The following is an 18,346-nucleotide window of genomic DNA, read 5'->3' as shown; positions in this document are numbered from 1 at the left end:
TTTGGACTTAAGACTTGATGATAAGTCTTAAATAGGCATACTATATATATATTAATTGAATTGAAGGGGAAAAAAATGCAGTAGGTTTTTACAAACTCCATGTATCAAACTCTGCATCCAAGCTTGTGGGAAAATTGCAAAGAACTTGAGGGCAAAACTGTATATGGATGTATAGCTCACATTGATTTGTGTTTCTCTCTCAATGTTGGAAAAAAATACTATATTAAGAAAAAATTAAACTCAAAATCATTTGACAAAGTTAGTCTCTGCGATGCATCAGAGTGAAAAGCTGCTATACTTAAGTTAACAAAACTAAAAAATATTGCCCAAAATGGTCAGTTTGTTAAAATGTTCCCTAGGCTGCTCTACTGTTTTCTATTACAAACCAGAAAATTCAGTATCTCTTTTGCATTAAACTTAGTTCCACGTGTTTCAGGGCCTCAAAGGGAGACCCAGCTTCAGGTTTCTGACATAAAAACCTTAATATAACCTGAAGAATTCCCCTAGGCATATCGGGAGTAATCAAATTTCATGTTAACTATTAAATTACAGACATTCAATTATGTTTTCCAAACCTCTGTTTAGAAATTCAAAAGCTCCTTAGAAAACATCCTTAAACCAAAGCCCAAGTTGGCAAGTGAAACCGTTTACCTGCGACAGCAAAACAAAGAGGGGTCATCGCCATCCCTGCAGGCACATTGCGAAGTGGCACGCGATGTACCCCATCCCCATTGTGAGGCACAAATTCTTTGTGACACTGGGAGACACCGCAGAACAAAAATACTATTAGAAATGCTTCAAAAGGAACATTTTTGGCTGCGATAGAGACTTTTGACATTATTTATTAGGTTCAAAACTGCTTCACAAAAGCCTAACAATGGTTCTGTGGAAACCAGTACATCTGAGGCCCTTTCTGTTGTTCTGGGCAGGCATTGATTTGAAGATGGGCAGCGCTCGCCGAACAATTCCCTCGCAGCGGTCAACGTAAGTGAGCATTCACCCCCGGCCTAGGAGGGGCCTGTGAACAAACCGTATGGAAACGCCAGGGTGGGCGGGAGTGGGGAGAAGAGCAAACCTTGATTAACCTCTTCGAGGGGAGATGGGTGGGAGCACCGGCAAACTGAGGAAGGGGCGCTCCTGCCAGATTGCCGTGGAGGGAGGCGTCCGCCCTGGGCCCCCTTTTCCCCAGGGGATGAGGATGCTTGGGGAGCGTCTCCGATGCCATGGCAACTGCGCTTCTTACGACTGGATTTCCGGGCGCGCCCTGGAGCTGGCTTTGGAAATCTGGGTTTGCCAGAGCGCCGGCTGTGGCTGCCGTCCTCTCCTCTAGCTTGGGCTCTGAGGAACTCCGGGACACCCTCGACGCCGCCGAAGGGGTCTGGCTTCTCCTGCAGAGGCCGGCGGCAGTGTAAGGTCTCGGAGCGGGACCTGGAAGGCAGAGAAGGGCAGAAGTGGCACTCAAGCGTGCAGAATTTACCCGCCCCGCTGGGACTTTAAAAAAACCTCTCCTGATAGCTGGATGTTTCAGACATCAATGTTTGTAATGTGCTGAGAGAAAAAATTTAAAAATCCCCTGAAGTTATCCTCACGTGATTCCCCACGTTTCTTTAAGAAAGTAAACTGCTATCTATTCCTTTCCTGTTGTATGCAAGCACCTTCCCAAAAAATAATTTTTGCAGAATCCTCACACAACTTTTTAATTTCAAGGAAAACTGTTTAAAACTTCTAAAGAGAGGGAAACAGAAGAATTGGTGACTAAAATAGGGCCTCAAATTCTAAATTTGGGGAAAGTTTGTGAAAGGAAAATTAAGTAGAGTTAGATATCAGGCAAAAAAAGAAAAAAAAAAGGATCCACAGTCCATTTGGATTTACGACTGATAATTTAAAAATCCAAGAGGCAATTATTACATGAGTTTTCTTAGACATTTCAAACCAACTGAAAATTAAAAACAATCAGTGAATTAATCTGATCCTGGGTCTACACTATACATACATACATACTAATAACAGATTTGATTTTTTTTCTATTTTTGCCCAACTAAATCATATTTTCATATAAAAGATGAGGTATTTTTTATAACAATACAGCCAATACTATAAAAGAATATATATATATATTCCCCCTGCATTTCCAAATATATATATACATATATATATTGTACATATATATATATCATATATATACAATCTTGAAGTTTTTACCTGAGAAATTCTGCCCATTGACTATGCAAATAAAAGTTTAATTCTTCTGTAGTGAGTTAGGACAACTAACATGCTTTATATCACTTTCTACAAGTTCTGAAAGGGCTTTGAAGAGCATGTAAATGTCTGGAATATTTGGAACAACCTACAGGATAATTCGCAAATTCAAAAAATATGTAAAAGATTTACAATGCACGTTACCTTCCTAACAATGGGCATGAAACAGCCACTCTATCACTAGGTAATTCAATTTAGCGCATCACATATTGTTCTACGTCCAGTAGGTATTGGGCATCTCCCGCTACACACCAACACACCCAAGTCAAACAGTGAGAAACTTCTAGTGAATCTGACTTTGCAATGTGAGAATCATTTCCTGGAAATAAAGGTGGAATGGCATTTCAATATCTCCAGGTAAATAAAAGCTTTCAGAGAGCCATGAACACTGCTTTGTGAAAACTAGATGCTTAATAGCTGTTTGTTGATTTGGATTTCCAGACTTGGCAGATGACCCATTCATTGTCAAGCAATAATCAATGCAAGAAGATTCCACCAGTGAACGTGATGTGGCTCTGTAATTTGGAGCAACAGAATATGACCTAGACAGAATATACTGTCTTCTATCTTGAGCCAAAGAATAGGAATTCCTTCCCTGAATGCAATTCAATATTGATGCATTTTGTAACACACTATCTTAGCGGGGCGTAATGGTGTAATGCAATAAATAAGGCTTTGGGTTCAGACCATCGTAGATTTAAATCCTAGCCTAGGCCTCTTTGTCCTTACTTGAAACATGAGGATTGTATTACCTACTTCACAGGGTTGCTAGAGGGATTAAATCTGTTCATTCATTTATTCGTTCATTAATATTTGAATGTCTATTATGTGCCTGGCAGTGTTCTAGACATTGGAGATTTAGAAAGGAATAAAGCAAGCAGTAGCCCTGCCCATATAGAGCTTACGGTCTGGTTGTGGGGAGATGGAGTGGGCATGGGGAGCAGACTAATAGATAAGCAAATGAAGAAATGTGTAAGTGTCAGCTGGTAATAAATCCTAAGGAGAAAAATAAAGCAGGAAGGAGCTTAGGAAAGACCCTCTCATGTAGGCGACATTTCAGTAAAGACCTGAAGGAAATGAAAAAGCAAACTAGTTAAGTGTCTGTGGGCAGAGCGTGATAAAATGTAAAGCATCTAGTGCACAGTAAGTGCTCAATACCCAGGAGCTCTTATTGTCATATTTCGAATCTTAATATAGAAATGATCTGACCTGGAGTCAGAATGGAGGCTGGAATCCTGGCTGCAGCCCTAACGTTACAGAATCTCCATGGGCCTCCAATTCTGCGTCTAAACCGTGGGAAAATACCAGTTCCTATCTCGGAGGGTGGCCATATGGACCAAAAGTGAAGATGTGTGTTTAAATTTTAGCACATTGCCTTTTACATTAAGACTCAAAAAATGTTACCAACCAGGGTCCTCAGCATCCCATCATCAAGTCCTGCCTCCCAGAAATGAAGGCATCTCTGAATCAGCATCTTTGGCAGATGGTCTCGCAGCCCCTGCTTTAGGCACGTCTAGCCCAAGCAGTACATTCTCCTCTAGTCCAAAGAAAGTTCTCCTTTGTACTGAGTCAAAATCTGTCCCTTCTATTGGTCAATTTCAACAACAGTGCAAACATTGAGAGTGAAATCTACCAAAAAAATTTCCTGGAAAAAGCCTACATAAAATCAATCTAATCCTCTTCTACATGACAACTCCTGGAATATTTGGAATATACATTGTTTCCTTACGTTTTCTTGCCTCCACTCTAAACAACAGCACCATAAATACCACCACCATCATCACCACCGCCATTCAGTGCCCACTATTTTCGGGGAAGTTTATTTATATCAATCCTCTAATTACAACGTCTCTTCAAGGTAGTAATTGTCATTAATTTACAGATTAAAAACCTGGGCTCAAAGCACATTTACAGGACTCGATCATGGCTACAGAGCTGAAACAGAAGAAAGCGGAGATTTGAGCCCAGGTCTCCCTGATTTCAAAGCTCATTCCTTCTGGTCCATCTCCTTACTTTTAATCATTCCTCCTATTATGCAATTTTAAGACACTTTATTATCATATACATTATCCTGTGCTATGAATTCACAGCTTCCTTATCGTAAAATAGGGATAATAACGTTATCTGCCTAAGAGTGTTATATGAGTATTTCATAAAATAATGTAAATGCTCAGCACCGTATCTGGCACATAGTAAGAGCTTAATAAGTAGAGGCTGGAATGATAATAATAATTTTCATTATCGTTATTATCTGGTGCAATACCTGAATCATCAAATTGCTTATCATCAGCTCACACTTGTTCTCTTCTCCAATACGATACTTGGCCACAAGTAAACTTCCACTAAGGACTGACTGATACAGTTCTTATAGAACCTTCTAGACTAAGACATTGGAATCAATAACTTTGCTGTTTACGTTGAAGTTAAAAATAAAATGTGACCAACTGAAAAGAGAAAAAAAGAGTTAGGAACCACAAAGAGATACTTACCAGGTGAGACAGAATCTCCCTTGGAAATGCAAGAGGGCTTGTTCTGAAGTCTCACGTGTCTATTGATGTGTGTGCCTGTAGCCTCCAAGTACAGGGGATTTACTGAGTGGAGTTGAATAGACTTTTTTGTCATTTGCTGTTCCAAAAATAGACTGCTCCAGACTTGCTTAGGTGCTTCTCTGTCTCTCTTATTAATTTCTCGTCTGGCAGTGAAGATCAATGGGGTCTGGTCCCATTCACTCAATGGTGTTGGGGAGGGGCTGGCTTCTCTGTAGCTTTCTTCTTCGGAAGAAGCTGTACTTACAGCAGGAGATCTGGGGATAATGTACTGACGAGTACAAAGCTGTCTCTTACATGCCATTGGAGTCTGAATTTTTTCTGGAAATACTGTAAAAAGTAAACACATCAGTTTGAAAGAATGCACTTCAATATCACCTACTAAATTAATGGTGAAAAGGATGAAATCAGGCAATATATGAATTTTTTGTTTGTTTCATATTTCTATCCAGAGCACAGAGAAGTGACAAAGAGGCCAAGGACCTGGGTGCCTGAGTGAGAGATGTAGAGGAGGTACAAGATGTGGAAAAAGACATAAAAGGGTGAAAATGTTTTTGTTGAGTTCAAGCTATGTTGCAGGCACTGTGAGAGGGCCTGGACGTGTTGATCATTTAATTCTCACAAGAACTGTATCTAACAGATACTATTATTATCTCCATTTTACAGGTCAGAAAGCTAATTTGAGGCTTATGGGTTGAATTGTGTCCCCCAAGAAGATATGTTGAAGTCTTAACCCTCTGCATCTATGAATGTGACCTTATTTGGAAATATGGTCTTTGCAGATGCAATCAAGTTAAGACGAGGTTGTCAGGGTGAGCCCTTAATCCAATATGGCTAGTGTCCTTATAAGAAGAAAAAAACAGACACAGATACACAGGAAGAATGCCATGTAATGACGAAGGCAGAGATTGGAGTGATGTATCTATAAGCCAAGGTATGCCAAGGATTACAGCAACCACTGGAAGCTAAGAGAAAGGCAAGGAATGGATTCTCCCTCAGAACCTCCAGAAGGGGCTAGTCTTGCTGACATCTGAATTTCTGACTTCTGGCCTCCAGAACTGTGAAAAAATAATTTTATCTTAAGCCCTCCAGTTTGCGGTTCTTTGTTACAGCAGTCCTAGGAAACTAATATACCCACAATAGTTTCAACATACTCATGTTGTTTTAGAATAATTATTAACAACAGCACGTTTCACCGTCCAAAAATTGTTCAGATTTGGGGCAGAGAAAGAAGAAAAACCAGGAGGTGGAAAAGTGTGGAATGAGAGGCGGAAGGGAGTGGATTTCCTGAGTTCTATGTGGCAGAAACTGTGCCAGGATGAAACAACTCTTAACAAGACTCATATTCCCTGTTCTCAAGGTGCAGTCAAGTGGCAAAGAGGATGGTGATCATGTTAGGTACCAACTAAGCACAACCTCCTCCTACACCACAACTTTGTCTGCAGAAGAAAGAATCAAGGTAAATGTCTCCAGGGGCCCTACAGGTAATAGAAACGAGAAAAGGGGCAAAGTAGGGGTACCCTAGGAGTATATGTCCCATCAACAGGGTCCAGCCACTTCTCAGACCTTGTCTTTTATTGCCATGAGGGAATGTGGGCCCAATGAGGACAGATTTTACTGGATTTTCAGGAGAAGCAGAAATATATATTTTTATGTGTAAAGTCTCCTGATTTTTAAATGTTAGTAACTCACTCAATTTTTTTTAATACAGTGTGGGCTACACAAAACACAGCTGCTCTCTGAATCACCATAGGCCACCAGTTTGCATCTTTGGGCTGTGGCCAGCCTTATGAAAGTCACACTGTCACTTACCTCCTTTTATACCATCCTCATCTTAGAACATGATTTTATAAATATTCATCCTGGAATAGTGGAAAGGCATTTGCAAGCTCTGAGTATAAGCAGATTTTAGAGTTCTTGAAGTCTCATCTACCTCCAACACTTTAGGAAGATTGAGCTTTTATTTTCATTTTAATTGACTGCCCCATTTCATCTTAAAGCCCAGAATTTAAAATGGCAGACCAATTTTTCAGGCTTTCCCAAATGCAGGGAGACATCTAAAATCTTTCAAAACAGGAGCTCTGGGACTCTCGATCCTAAAGGAAAATCTACAACAATAGAACCAACGGCCTTTGATTGCCCTTATTCTGCTGGTCAAATTATCAGTAACAGAATGGAAGGCACTTTACACACCTTCACATCCTAGCATTTATGAGTTGAAAGAGACCTTGCAGATTATCTGAAGCTCACCCCACTACCTTCATCATCCATTTCTGTTTAAATACCTCCAGGATCCTGAATGTCACTACCTCTGAATCAGAGATTTCATTGCTTATCAGAAGAGCAAATAAGTAACTTTGTATTTGCAATATAATGGGTAGATTCTATATATGGATATATATAATATTATATATGGGGAATAATTATCAAAGCTTGTCTAATTCACTCATCAGAGATTTCACATGCTGTTATAAATTTTATTTAGTCCCAGCAATCATGAACACGCTAGAGCCATGAAGTCAGGGTTGTCTTTCTCCTCAGAGTATTATCTCTCTGTAGACAGTCTTCATTTCGGAAACCAGCATTTTATACCACTTTTCAATTTGTATATTCCTTTACAGTTTGCTTGTTTTCGCCCTGGTAACCCCACTGAGCCTGACAACAACTCTGTGGCTTCCTCATTTTATTGAAGAGGAAACTGAGGTCAGAGCATCTTGTCCATACCACTAGCCAAGAATCAGAGAAGCTGGGATTGGGGCTCAGGTCTTGGAATTTTGAGGGGGTTTTGTTTTTCTACTATACAATCAATGCCAATGGGGCCAGAGGAGACATGTGACTATTATGAATTGAGCTTGATGAAGGGAGGCATGAAAATGTCCACAGTAGCAGCTAACAAATAGTGAGCACGGACCACCAGCCAGGCACTACCCTACTGTCCATGCCTTAGCCCACAGTAAATGCTACCACTATCACGTCTAATGTTGTCATCTTAGGGTGAGTACTCTGCCAATGGCCCAGTGACTGAAATTAGCTCCCACAAAAGCCCACACTCTAACTGTTCCCCAGGCTACCTCTTCACATGCTCACTCACTCATGTAAGGACCTTACTTTTCCCAACTACTGAGGTACCTGTTTTTGGTAATTTGTTAAAAAAATTCTCCCCAATATTCAGGTTTTGCTAATTCTTTTAATGTGTAGGCAGCTCTCTTATTTTGCAGCACAGGTCTTCCATCTGTTGCTAATTTCATTTGAGATTGAATTGAATTTCATTTGAATTTCATTTGAAATAATATTGTGGCAAATGAGATTTGAAGGTACAATACACCTAAGGATGAGGGAAAAAGCTAAGAAACACTTGTGAAGGTCACAACCCAAGACATAGACCCACTAAAAAACCGAGATTTAATCATAAGATCATAGAATGCTTCCCCTCACCCACACTTGATCATCACACCAGGAGGTCTTCAGTATGGTAAGACTGGGTTATAGCTGAAAGAGCTGCAAAATGCAGACTCTCCCTCAGGAAGAGCAGTCAGGGAAGCCCAAAGCCCAGACGGAGACAAAAGCAAGAACACTGAAGAAATATGAAGCCTCTGGCAACTACAGCTACAACAAACATTGACATAGCCCAACTCTTAGCCATATTAACATAAAACCCTACACCAATGATCTGTTTTCTTCAGTTCCTATTACCTGATACATCATGCTTGGCTTTCAACAAAATTTATGAGGCATGCCAAAAAGCAAAAGAAAACACAGTCTGAAGAGACAAAGTAAGCATAAGAACCAGACTCAGATACAACACAGATGTTGGAATTACTGGAGAAGGAATTTACAATAACTATGATTAATATGTTAAGGGTTCTAATAGAGAAAGTAGACAACATGAAAGAGCACATAAGTAAGGTAAGCAGAGAGATGGAAACTCTAAGAAAGAATCAAAAAGAAATGCTACATGGGGCCGGCCCCCTGGCTTAGCAGTTAAGTGCGCGCGCTCCGCTACTGGCGGCCCAGGTTCAGATCCCGGGTACACACCGATGCACTGCTTCTCCAGCCATGCTGAGGCCATGTCCCACATACAGCAACTAGAAGGATGTGCAACTATGACATACAACTATCTACTGGGGTTTTGGGGGAAAAAAGAAGGAGGATTGGCAATAGATGTTAGCTCAGAGTCGGTCTTCCACAGCAAAAAGAGGAGGATTAGCATGGATGTTAGCTCAGGGCTGATCTTCCTCACAAAAAGAAAAAGAGAGAGAGAAATGCTACACGATCTCACTTATATGTGGAATCCAAAAAAGTCAAATGCATAGAAAGCAGAGAGTAGAAGAGTAGTTACCAGGGGCAGGGAGAAGGGGGAAATGGAGAGACATTGGTCAAAGGGTGCACAGTTGCTCTTATGTAGGATGAATGTCTAGACATCAAATGTACAGCATGAGGACTATAGTTAATAACACTGTATTGAATACTGGAAATTTGCTGAAAGAGTAGATTTCAGGTGCTCTCATCACACACACGAAAAGTGGTAACTGTGAGGAGATGACATGTTAATTAGTTTGACTGCAGTAATAATTGCGCTATGTATGTGTGTATCATATCTTCATGTTGTAAACTTTAAATATATACAATTTTTATTAAACAAAATTAAATACAACTAAAAAAGAAATACTACAAATACAAAATACCATAACAGAAATGAAGAATACCTTTGATGGGTTCATCAGTAGACTGAAAATGTTCAAGGAAGAATCAGTGAGCATGAAGATAGGTCAACAAGAACTCCTAAGTGAAAATGCAAAGAGAGAAAGAAATGGGAAAAAAAAAAAAGAACAATACAAGAACTGTGGGACAATTTTATAAAATATAACATATTCATCCTAACTGGAGTATCAGAAGAAGAAAAAAGAGAGAATGAGGTAGAATATTTGAAGTAACAATGGCTGAGAACTTTCCAAGCTTAATGACAGACATTCAGGCCATAGATCCAGGCAGCTCAGAGAATGTTAAGCAAGATAAACGTCAAAAAGAAAAAAAAAATGGCATCTAGGTGTATCATATTCAAATTACAGAAAACCAAGCACAAAGAGAAAATCTTGAAAGAAGCTGGCAGGGGCAGGGTGGTAAGGAACACCTTTTAGAAGAATAAGGATAAGAATTAAAGAAGATTATTCATCAGAAACCATGCAAACAAGAAGAGAGTGGAATGAAATATTCACAAAGTGCTGAAAGACAAAAACATCAACCTAGAATTCTATATCCAGCAAAATTACCCTTCAACACTGAAGGAGAAATAGACACTTTCTCAGATTAAAAAAAAAAAAAAAAACCTGAGAAAATTCATTACCCACAGACCTCCCCTGCAAGAAATGTTAAAAGAAATTCTTCAGGGAAAAGGAAAATAATATAGGTCATGAACTCAGATCTACGTAAAGAAAAGAAGAGCTCAGAGAAGGAATAAGTAAAATGAATTCTTTTATTTTTAATTGATCTAAAAGATAACTGCTTTTAAAAGAAGCTCTACCCTTCTCCATGTCCACATCATCACCCTCCATCCTCTCCTTCTGCAGACTTGTCTGAGCGTAACCACTTCACTTCTCTTTCCTCAGGGATTGGGCCACGTTGCTCAGTTCACCATAATCACCCATTCCAGCTCTAGTGCCTTGTTCCCTATCAAGGGTGGCACACAAGTTTCATCTCAAACACCAGTACCCCAAATTGGTTGTGGCATCAGTTAAGAGTTCCAGGGCTATGTCTTAGTTCATGGGGAAACGACTGATGTCTACCATGGATGTGGGAGAATGAAGTGGCCACAAGAGAGGCAGGCACATGTCATAGCTCAGATACTTGCTGAGTACAAGGGTGCGTGTCCCTGCCTTCTGGGAGAAGGATGTTCCTTCTCCCAGTATCGCTCAACCTCCCTTCCTCTACTTAAAAGACACATGGAGTCAGCCCCTCCCACTGTGCATCAGAGGGTAACTGAATAGTATTCAGATATACTTCACCCTCCTCCCATGATACCACCTCTTCCCCATGACACCATCAGCCTTACTCAGTTGTACTTGATTCAGAGAAAGTCTCCAGCCTGGGGACATAGATGTGTATTGGAATATTTTATTTTTAAACTTCTGGGCTAGGCTACAAATTGTTTCAAATGTGAGGTATAATTGGAGAGCCACTGCTTTGGTTTCTAGTGGATTCATTGAATGAATGTCTCCAAGCCTTGGTTTCCTTATCTATAGAACTAAAATGATCTCTCGAGGCCAGCCCAGTGGCATATTGGTTAAATTTGGACGCTCTGCTTCTGCAGCCTGGGGTTTGCAGGTTTGGATCCCAGGAGCGGACCTACACACCACTTACCAAGCCATGCTGTGGCAGGTGTCCCACATATAAAGTAGAGGAAGATGGGCATGGATGTTAGCCCAGGGCCAATCTTCCTCAGCAAAAAGAGGAGGATTGGCAACAGATGTTAGCTCAGGGCTAATATTCGGCACAAAAAAAAAAAATCTCTAGATTATTTTCCAGCCCTAATAATCCTGTGAGCCTCTGAGGTTTTTTTAAACCACACTGAACATTTTTGTCTAAATTACTTTATTTTTTGAAATATGTTACCATATGAAATTGCCATTTTGGAGGACAAAAATGGTCAAATGTAGGCAATTTCATATATTACAACTTAATATCGTGCTTACAGGAGTATACGTGATATGATATTTACATGTAGTTTAAAGAAACCAATAGCCACAGATCAATTGAATTTCATTATATGAATATCCACAATTTATTCTTCCCTTCTCTTATTGACGGGCGTTATGAGTGAAGTCCAGTATTTTTTGTCTTTTTGGGTTTTTTTTTGTGAGGAAGATCAGCCCTGTGCTAACATCTGCCAATCCTCCTCTTTTCTTGCTGAGAAAGACTGGCCCTGGGCTAACATCCGTGCCCATCTTCCTCCACTTTATATGGGATGCAGCCACAGCATGGCTTGCCAAGCGGTGCTTCGGTGAGCACCCGGGATCCGAACCAGCGCACTTAACTGCTTGTGCCACCGGGCTGGCCCTGTTTTGTTTTTTAATATTACAAACCAGGCTGCTATAAACATTCTTGCACATGTCCTCTGCTGCACATACTCTAGTTTCTCTAGGAGTGGAATAGCCAAGTCCTTGGGTATGAATATCTTCAACCTTGTTAAATAATACCCTTTGTTTTCCAGAGTGTTTTTACTAATTTGCACTCCCACCAGCAGTGTATAAGCTGTTCTGTTGTTCCACATCCTTGCCACCACTTGCTGTTACTTGATCGTGTTTTTCAATTTTGCCATTCTGGTGGGTGTGAAACAGTACCGCATTGTGGTTTTAATTTGTATGTTTCTGATAAATAATGAGTTTGAGCATCTCTCCTCCCGCCAAATTTTTAATCTGAGTTGCTTACAAGCTATATAATTGTGGGTTGAGTTTCAGACCCTCTCCTTTCTCCTGCTCCACGTATTCTAACCAGCTGGGGAATAGTGACATAGCCCTGGAGGACACAGTGGGGAGTGTGTGGATAATCCACAAAGTCGATAATCTGCCTCTAAATAAATAACCAGGAGTTAACCCTCGGAGATTGTCCTCACACAATTCAACTGCCATGACCCAGTGTGATATTTCATGTCTTGCTAAAACTCTGGCCAAGCACTATTTTGCCTGCAACTAAGTACTTGGACAATTCTTTCATCTGAATGATTAGCTTATTTCAGCCACAGCTTGCTTGAGACACAAAAGGCTGGTGCTACCTGTCAGTGGTAACACTCCAGATGGCACCTTAGCCCTCTTGCATGAATGCACTTCACATTTCTCACCCTTTCCCTGGAGGATGCACAGTTTCTCAATGACCCTTCTCAAAACGTGATACTAAGATTGGAAAACATTTTAAATCACATCATTCAATAGGACATATTCAGGAAAGAAACTGTTCATTCTATTTCTTTTGTAAGAAAAAAGCAAAAGTGTTTTCCCCTCAAGCTAGAGAATGCAACAGGAATGATGATCTTTCCTAAATGATTCTGTGATTAAATGATTCTAATGGATAAAATTAAGGGGAAAGATGGGGGAAAAAAGTCACACATAGAACCAGGAACAATTGAAAAAGAAATCCAGGCTGCCCCAACCTCGGCCTTTGTTGAAGGGATCACCAGAGACCTATGTAGATATTATTTTGAAATTTAGAGCGTCAACTTGTATGAACATGAATGCCCATGCTGAGTTTTTGCGTGCCTCTGTGAAACAGCAAAAAGAACCCGACAGATCCTATTCTTGCATTAAAGCAACACACTATGGAAAGCCTGAAAATAAACCATCTATGCTTGATTAATTAGGTTTGTAAGTATTGTTTCAGAACCAAACAATATTTCTAAAGATTTCAATAGTTCAAAGATTGCCCTATGGCCGTCTGGCCAATACATCTTCCAGCACATGCAGTTTACAAGCATTTTTCTTCCCAATATGTTGTCTTTGGTTGGTGCGACATTGTTTGAGTGCAGGGCTATTTGGGTCATAGTGGTTTTCTCCCCTGCACAGCAGTGGTGCTGAGCACAGCACTCTGACCATACATCTTCCATGTCATTTCCATCAAAGGCACATGATACTTCTTGGTGACCAATCAGGAGTGGTCCAGCATCCTAACAGAGGGCATATTGGCAAACCAAGCTTTCTTAATGACAGCCATTGTTCAAAGCCAACAAAAGGAATGTCCTGAATATTAACATGTGGCCTTGTGTAAAGGTCACCGGTATGGCACATCCATCATATTTCACAACCGAGAAAGAGAACTTTATAAGTTCTGTCAGAACCTACTGTTGTCCAAATAAATGCATTAGGCTGACAGCTGACACCAACGAGGCAAATGATCTTGAGTGATGATCTCCTCTTTTAACAAATATCCTTTCTCTTCTTTGAAGCAGCAGCAGACATTATGGTGAGACACCATGTTTAAGGAATATACCTCGAGACCACAGGGGGTTAGGATAACCAAGCAACCCAATTAAAATATTAATTTAATAACATGTAATCATTAGACCAAATGGCATCTCCTTCTAACAGGCATAACTTTCCACACTGATAAGAGAAATCACCTATTTTAACATCTCAGAGTCTTGAATGGTCTTAATGGAAAAGACTCACAAGTCCACGAAAATTCTATCAATAGAATTTAATACAACTGGTATAAAAGAACTCAAAGGCCTGGGTCTATGGACAACACTGCGTCTTGGTTAAAGAGTATACAAAGTAAAGTATGATGGAAGAATTGAATGAAGCTAAATGGCATCGCATGCATTTAGCATTAAACCTAAGAGCAGATAGCAAGCTTTCTTACTTGACAATCTTGATCAGAACCAGTTCTATGTTCAGTATTAGAAATAAGGTGTTCTGGTTATTAAACACCATCTTAAAAGAAGTTGGAATTTATTTCTATTTAAGAGATCTAAAAAGAATACAATTAAGAGAAAGATTAGTGAATAAGCATGTATCTCAGCTCCCTCACTCTGACCTTCCTATCATAGCCATGGTAGGGGGGCAGGGGAGCCCATGGAGGGGAGGGAATGAGAGAGGGAAAGAGAAAGAAGAGAGGAGATCTTTTTAGTTCCTTGGATATATCATACTCTCATACTCTCTCTTACCATTCAGACATATTCTTTCTATCTGGCATATTTTCTACAGCCCCTGTCCCTCTGATCAATTTCTACTTCTCCTTCCATTCTTTTTTCTAACCCTTAAACCGCTTACATCCTTCTGCTGTATATTCTCATAGTTCCTTGGTCTTTCTTTATCATGACACTCAACACTTGAAACTGCTTATTGAATTATCTTGTCTTCAAAATTATTCCAAACTCCATGAGGAGAGAGGCAGGATATGTCAATTTCATCATTGTAGATGCTCTATAAACTTTTGTACATAAACAGTAACTTTCAATAGTAAAACAGGATCAAAGTCTGAATTCACCACCTCTTGACTTATAATGTTTCTATTAAATAAAAGAAATTCTCATGCACGTGAAGGAAGGATTCCGCATTGGAGCAATTTACCTTTATTGTACTAAAGAGAAGACATCAAGTAACTACAATATAGACTCACCAATTCATACTCTGTTATTTCAGAGTAAGGCATAAGCAGATAAGGGAGAAGAAGAAGTCAACTTCTGAACTATCTTTGAAAGTGCATTTGCTAGGCAAAATAATTGTGTACATAATATATAGGGAAAACATTACCCGAAATAATGGTGTTTCAAAACACTCAGCCACTTGTCTTGGTACTGTGTGCTCCTTTCCACCTCTGTACATTGACTGTGCTTAGAATGTCCTCCACTTGGAATGTTGTCTACCTGTCTGCAGCCTATTAGCCTTCAAGGCCCAGGGTAAGTACCACTGCTTTTATGATACCCTCCCTTACTGCTCATGCTCACAACACTCTCCCTGACTTCTGAATAACTCTAGTTCTTTCTGTATTCTCACTGGACACTAACCACATTGTAATTGAAAGTCTTAGGTGACTATGCCTTTTTTTTTTTTACAAAAAAAAAAAGAAGTTGTAAATTATTTGAGGGAAGAATCTGCATATTTATACTTTTCCGAAGCCAGCCCAGTGTCTAGCATGTTGCATTCTATGAGTGTTCAATAAATACTTTCTAAATAAATGCATGAACATATAAAAGTAATCATTCTAAGTACTTAAGCAAATTCTAAAAAAAATCTCTGTTGGCAATGCTTTATTAAACTTATATGGTAATCATGTTTTATTCCATCTGCTCAGACACACACATATATACTTTCTTCAGGCCAATGATCCCATGACTCTAGGTGGTTTAAATGAGAGCTTGCTTATTATTAGGTTCTTCCCTTCTTCAGCTACAATGGGAAAATCATCCAAGATGGCACCCTACTCCCTGTCCACAGTTGATGGGTTCAGGTTTGTGCAACTGACTCAAGCTTGGACAATCACTCTTTCAATGGATTTTTGTTCTTAGGACCTAAGAAACCACATCTCAATTCCTTTCTGGAGGGAGATACTGTGAAATATGAGCCTCAAGTTATTGAAGGACATGTTTCAGTCTTCACTGAAGAAGCTACTCTGAGGAAATAAAGATGACATTGCAGGAAGAATGAGAAGCACAAGATGGACGGCCCTAGAGGTTCTCATATTCCCTGGTTCAGATCTTCTCTGAGGCCCAACTCACCTCAAATTCCATTTATTTTAGATATATAAGACATCTCTCTTTTTGACCAATGTAATTCAGATTGATCTCCATGATGCCTACTCAAAATAGCTTTAATAAAACTATTCACTATTATTGTATTACATTAACTGAAACTGCACTTCGTTACAAGTTTAAACTGGTCTCTCCATCACAAATGTCTAAATTCATAAGAATGCTATTAGGTTCATCTGCTATTTCTCTTAAATAAATGAAGTGCTTATAAAAAAGATGCTTAGATAAGTTATGAAGACTTTTCATTCTCATAAATATAGTAAATCTATTACCATCTCTTACTGAATTCAGAAAACAAGAGTGATAATGGCAAAGCCCCAGGTAACAATAATGCATAACTGCACATTTCCTACTGGAAATACTACAGTTACACATTGTAAAAAAATAAAATATTGCTCAGTTCCCCTCTATCTGTTCCACTCTACAAATGATGGAGAAATAGGCTTAGAGAAGTTAAGAGATTTTTCCAAGGTTGCCCAACTCTTCATTGGTAGGAGCAATCTTCCAGGCTTGACTTAAAGTGCCTGGCACACTGTCTAGCACCCCACAGATGCACATATCCATTAGTTCTTCTCCATCTCTTTTTTTCCCTCAAATTCTGGCCTTTTTCCGTCACATAACTCCTGAATACTATAGGGACTCCTGAAGCTGAATTCTACAACCCCCCTTTCTGACTTAGGGCAGTCTCTAATCCTCTGTGCCTCTGTTTCCCATCAGAAAGACAGACAGAAATAGTTATTATGTTCATCCAACAAAAAGGAAATTAATGGTTGATTAGAAGCCTGTTCAACACACAGAGGATGAAAACCAGTCTTCGTGGTGAATTATTGAATTAGAGGGCCAACTTACAGTGAGGCTGTGTCTACACAAAGCCAAACATCCAGTCAATTCAGCCAAAAAAAAAAATACAGTTTAGCGACAGGAAAAATGAAATTAGTTGATCAGGACTGTGCAGACAAAATAAAATGAAGAAACGAACGTCAATACAATAGCACAGTAAAAGTCTCAGCAGAGTTTACAAACTTAAGGGAGAGAATAAGTAAGGGTGAGACTTTTGATGTTCGCTGATCAGAAAAATAGAGGTCCTATTGAACACACAGAAATAGATTCATTAATTTTGTGTGTGGTTGTATATTCCTCTCTTTCCTCTGTTATTTCTATTTCATTTTCAGAATTCAAATTTAAGACGGAAGTCGAGAAAAAGCAAAGATGGTATCCAAAGATCTGAGTTATGCCCCAGCCCAGGATATTAAAAAGAAGTGCTCTCCTTTGGTAAGTCTGGCATATGACAAATTATGATGTGATCATTCAACATGACTTAGTATCATATTCAGTGAATTAAATATTATCTTCATCTTCTACGGGGCAAAGGTATATTGAGATGCATATTATCTATGGATAATTCTAAATAGCAAAACTCATTTGATGTTCACGTTGATTTTCCCAAATCCTTTTTAATACTATAGCAAAAATCAGAAAATCTTCTGTAAATTGTGTAATTTTTTGGTTGACTCTTTAGACAGCAGTTGTTGACTAGCATTAACGGTGTCTGTCAACTGTGCTTTTAGGGGATGTCATTTTAACGTCCTGTATCATTTTTAGATTGTTATTTCCATTACGAGCACTGCAGTATTACTATGCTGTAATATTTAGGGCCCACAAACTCAAAATAGGCTCTAAAACTGCGTTAAGTTTTCACACCGATTGACTCATAACTATTTCATAACTATTGATCATGAAGCAGTAGGAGGAGAGATGAGAACTTATGAGTAATTTATCACTTCATTAAGAATAAAATACAATTAATTAAAATTGCAGATCTTAATTAATAACTTATTAATTCAACTCTCCTCTAACCCTAAAAGAATTAGCCCCAGGAGTCAGACAAAGGGAGCATTCTCCAAGACAAATTGGAAAGTACAGTTTCGTGAACTGAGTCCTGAACCCCAGGAATGAACACTTGCAGCTGCGACATGAACTGTTTTCTGTTACCTTAAATGCTGCTGGGCCATATGGAGCATTTCTGAGGACCTTCTATTTTAAAACGTTCCGTTCACATTTTATGCTTTTCCATATGTCTCATCCTTACTTCAGAGTTTCTATTCATTTCCATAAAAATAAGATCTTTGTTTTACGAGAGTTCATTTTTCTCTCTCCCCTCATCCTTATTATGGCCACAAACCTCTACTTGGGTTATTACAGCCACTCTAGGACCAGCTGATTGTGGGAAGATGAATAGAGAATTATTTGGAAGAAAAACAGCAGCAGCAGATGATCCGTGGGGCTGCAGGGCTCCTGTTTC

At 39.4% G+C, this 18,346-nt stretch overlaps 1 protein-coding gene across 1 annotated transcript; it reads right to left on the bottom strand.

The window, feature by feature from the left end:
- Positions 1-276: 276 nt before the first annotated feature.
- On the bottom strand, positions 277-5,135 carry LOC131421749 (uncharacterized protein C12orf42-like). Its single transcript, XM_058568548.1, has 2 exons — positions 4,749-5,135; positions 277-1,428 (listed from the first exon to the last, which is right to left on the bottom strand). The coding sequence occupies exons 1-2, from the start codon at positions 5,107-5,109 to the stop codon at positions 980-982; spliced, it is 810 nt and encodes a 269-aa protein (XP_058424531.1). The 5' UTR covers positions 5,110-5,135; the 3' UTR covers positions 277-979.
- Positions 5,136-18,346: the final 13,211 nt, after the last annotated feature.

The sequence above is a fragment of the Diceros bicornis genome, chromosome 25 (assembly GCF_020826845.1).
Source record: "Diceros bicornis minor isolate mBicDic1 chromosome 25, mDicBic1.mat.cur, whole genome shotgun sequence".
NCBI lineage: Eukaryota > Metazoa > Chordata > Mammalia > Perissodactyla > Rhinocerotidae > Diceros > Diceros bicornis.
This window is presented reverse-complemented; position numbering and strand designations above follow the sequence as displayed.

Coding starts and splice junctions, on each gene's coding strand:
- LOC131421749 (XM_058568548.1), bottom strand. CDS start 5,109: ATGGCATGTAAGAGACAGCTTTGTACTCGTCAGTACATTATCCCCAGA. Junction 1,429..4,748: donor GGGAGATTCTGTCTCACCTG/GTAAGTATCTCT, acceptor TCTGCCTTCCAG/GTCCCGCTCCGAGACCTTAC.